Genomic DNA, 4,041 nt, shown 5'->3' on the forward strand with positions numbered 1-4,041 from the left:
TGTGTGTGTGTAGCAAGAGAAATTGAATATGGAAACTGTTAGTAATTAGTAGTGAATGTAGGTGAAGGGAATATGAGATTTATTCTCCTATTCTTTCAGCTTTTCTGTAGGTTTGAAATTTTTCCAAATAAAAATTTGAAGGGGGGGGATATTCTGTACTTCTAAAAGTCTCGTCAAGGCTGTGACCTAACAGGTACATTTGGAGAATGTTCAAGAGATGTAGTACTAACATGAGTTGAACTTGGAGCTGATACCACCCAACTTTATGAGATCAGACTTTTCTTGTCAACTCAGCTCTTTTTCCCCCAAGAACCTCGAAGGTTGTGCTGTGTTTCTTGAAAGTGCTGGGTGTGAGGAAGCGGGGCAGGCCATCATCACGGATTTAGGAGGGGTGCTGTCGTTTTTCAGACAGGAAACTCCTAACTCCCTAGTGGACGTTCTGTCACCCTGGTTGTTAGTGGTTAGCAAAACAGTTCCTGTGGCACCAGCGCAAGTCAGAGCTCAGACCCGGTGCATTTTAACAGAACCTAGCCTCAGCCCTCTCCCCCACACTCCCGAGCACTTTGCATAATGAATAGTCACTTAACTAATTGTGTTAAGCCGATGCCTTCCAGTGCCCAGTGACAGCCAGCTGTTCTTCATTTCCAGTGGTCAGCAAGTCCATCTGGGAAGCATGGAGGGACCAGAGGTATCCATAGTCGGCCTAGATGATTCCGGGTTCCTTCAAGTGCATCAGGAAGGCAGCGAGGTCGTGACTGTGCATCCGGATGGCAACTCCTTTGACATGCTGAAAAATCTCATCCTCCCCAAACAGCACTAGTCCCAGGGAGCAGGGCAGGGCAGCCTGCCCTTGTCCCTCAGTCCTTACCCGCCAGCCTGGAGTTGCGGGGGTGGGAGTGAGGGTGCAGCCGAGACCACCGCAAGCATTCCAGTTTGATTTCTGCTGCCTTTCCCAGCCTGTGGGTCTTAAACACTAGCTTAGGGATATAGGTGATTTTCTTTTTTTCTCTCTCCAATTACTTTGTCAATTGAAATTTTTTCCTGATTTTTTTTTTTTTTTAAGGTTTATTTTGTTGTCATTTTATTTGGTTTTTGACAGCATTCTGGAGTGGAGGATTGACAAGTGGAAGATTTAGGTTAGGTAAGCCCCTACCATAGGTGTGAAACCGTCCCTCTCCCGCCAACCCTTGGGCTTGGGTTTGTGTTTATTGCCCTACTACTATGCTACCTGTTGCGGTGGAGTGGATTCTGACTCACGATGACCCCATGTGTTACAAAGCAGAACTGCTCCATAGGGTTTTTTTAGCTGTAATGTTTATGGAAGCAGATCGCCAGGCCCTTCTTCCACAGAACTATTGAATGGGTTCAAACCGCCAGCCTTTTGCTTAGTAGTCAAGAGCAAAGCATTTGCACCACCCAGGGACCTGTTTATTGCCTGCCCACTCACCAGAAAAAAAAAAAGGTCCTACTTGGAACAGCACTGAGATCATTCAAATGTTTTCCCAGTACTGGCGACCTTGACCTTTGGACTATTAAACAAATCAAAAAACACTCTCCAGGCCAGGTCGTGGTGAATTGAGTTAGAGGTATGGTAACACTTTTTAAGAATCCAGGGAGGCATTTTCCTACAAGAACATATGTTGACACTCAGCTGGGGTGTTTATTTTTTGTTAATGAAGAAGAGAGAAGGTGGACCTTTCAGTTAACTCTCTACCTGGTGGCTTGTGGGTCTGGCCCCAGTGTCATCTGAACGGCTGCTAAGTAGCATCTAGCTGGCAAGGATGCAGTAACATTGTCGAAGAAATTAGTTGATTAGTCTGACATTATTTCGCAAGCTCTCCTTTCATAAGTTTAAATTTACTGCCTAGTCTGAAGAGAAGGGATCAAGTTCAAGATCCTTAAAGCGTTGATTAGGCACCGCTTGGATGTGAGGGGTAGATAATTTGGCTCTAACAGCTGGAGATGAAGACTCGCTCTCATACCACACACAACGGAGGATTTGGAGTTTTTAAGCCATTTTCAGGCTGGCTTTGAAATGTGGCATCTCCTGCAAGGCCACGTGCAGGAAAGCAGCTCAGAATACCCAAATACAGGCATTTTTTTCCCCTATATTTCCAAGGAAGAAAATTATATTGATACTTCGTATCATCAGTTAAGAGTGTGTGTGTGTATGTGTGTCTTTAAAAGATGTTAAAAATCTGATGTGCGAACAGTCTCCATGGAAGAACAAAAGAAAGGAAGCCTTTTGATATACATTTGCTCTTTCCAGATGTACCCCATGCTTTTTCCATGTAACTTCTGTCTCTGTTGAACTTATGAATCATGCACATTACTTTTCAGCCTTAAAAGGCCAGTTTTTGCCCACTTTTCTCTCTTCCTGCCAGTCCCAACTGAAATTGGTGGAAAGAAATCTTGATGGAGCTCTCAGCTTTGAAAAAAATCCCCTCATTGTAAACTAGCCCCATCCTTACCCAAGTCCTACCCAGCCAGGTTAACTCCAGAAATTTGCGGTTTCCAGTATAAAATCCATCTACCTTTGGCCAGGCACAGGAAGCCCCACAGGAAGAAAAACATTAACATATTAAGTACACCAACCCAATATGTGTTTTTTGGAAATGTAACTTGAAAGGAATTATAATTTTTGCAAAGAAAAAGGCTTCAATTGGAATTGTTTTTCTCCCCCCCCCAAAAAAAAAAATCACTCTTTCCTAAATGCCCAAGTCTTCTGTTGGAATCAATGGCAAGTTTAAATAAAAATCCACACCACCCCACAATTACAAAATGGACTTACCCTTGAGAGGGAGTCTGCAGAATATCATCAAGGAGAAAAATCTCCAGGCTAATGTTGCAAGTTTCATTTCTCAAACTTTGTAATTTAAGGCACGTCATCTCTTGGAGCCGCCATCATTCCTTTCTGAGTTTTTTTGGGGGGGTTATTTAATGAAAAACATGCTATGTTTTGTTTTAAGCTGGAGTCGTCTTCTGGAAATTTCTGCTTTGGAAAAAATGTTATCATTAATTTCCTTTATGTAAACTAAAACTAATGAAGTGTGGACATGTCAAAGCAGATGGGGATGTTCTGGGTATGCCACTCAGCCTCTGTGCTTTTTAGCAGGCAGTTCTGACTTAGACAAGGCACCCAGTTGTCTTGAGGGAGACAGAATGGACTTGAAGCAGATGCTGTTTTCAAAAATCTGATTTTGCCTCAGATGAACCAAAGACTATTTTAAAATTCATACATAAAAAAAAAAGAAAAACCAAACCCACTGCCGTCAACTCAATTCCAACTCATAGCAACCCTATAGGACAGGGTAGAACCATCCCATAGGGTTTCCAAGGAGGGGCTGGTGGATTCGAACTGCCGAACTTTTGGTTAGCAGTCAAGCACTTAACCACTGCACCACCAGGGCTCCTGCTTCATATACAGCAGCTGAAGAAAGGCATTTTGCTTATGGTGTTAGGGAAGCCTTAGACCTACCTGCTACCCTACATGTATCGTAAGGCTTTTGGGATGTTCATGCACCCAGCCATCTCAAGGAGCTTTAAAGTCTTAAACGAAACTTTGCATTTTCCCCACAATCTTTAAAACACAGCAAATAAAGTCAGGACCAGCGTGCGCTTCCAGAACATGGAGTTACCCCTGATGTAGATGTGAGTTGAGCGTCTACAGAGCTATGTGAAAGGCTGGACATCCTCCCTTCTGGGACTGGTGGTAGATTCTTGGGGTTTCTTGGGAAGTGCCCCTAAAATAGGACATAGCATCAACTGAGTTTCCTGTGGCCCAGCCGCAACAGTGCTTTTTGGCACTGGGACTCCTGGCAGCGTTCAGAGGGAGCTGTCAAGGTGGGAAGGATTTGTGTTCAGTGGGTTTCACTGGGGCACATTTACGCCGCCTGATGTTCGTGCTGGGCCAGGCTGAGGGGTGGACGAGGGTGGGTGCGCAGGCCCAGGGTGACGGCGAGAAGCCCCTTGCTGCCCTAAAGAGCAACTCCAGCCCTCAATACCCCATAACCCCATAAACACACACACGCACACACACAC

General features: G+C 44.5%; 1 protein-coding gene across 1 annotated transcript in view; it reads left to right on the forward strand.

The window, feature by feature from the left end:
• Positions 1–1,342, forward strand: part of HLCS (holocarboxylase synthetase) — a 284,916-nt gene extending 283,574 nt beyond the window's left edge. The window contains exon 10 of the mRNA XM_023724428.1: positions 649–1,342. Within this exon, the coding sequence (XP_023580196.1) occupies positions 649–820 (172 nt within the window). The 3' untranslated portion in view covers positions 821–1,342. The remainder of the gene's footprint in view (positions 1–648) is intronic.
• The last annotated feature ends 2,699 nt before the right edge of the window (positions 1,343–4,041 follow it).

Source organism: Trichechus manatus, unplaced genomic scaffold (genome assembly GCF_000243295.1).
Source record: "Trichechus manatus latirostris isolate Lorelei unplaced genomic scaffold, TriManLat1.0 scaffold00245, whole genome shotgun sequence".
In the NCBI taxonomy this organism is placed as follows: domain Eukaryota; kingdom Metazoa; phylum Chordata; class Mammalia; order Sirenia; family Trichechidae; genus Trichechus; species Trichechus manatus.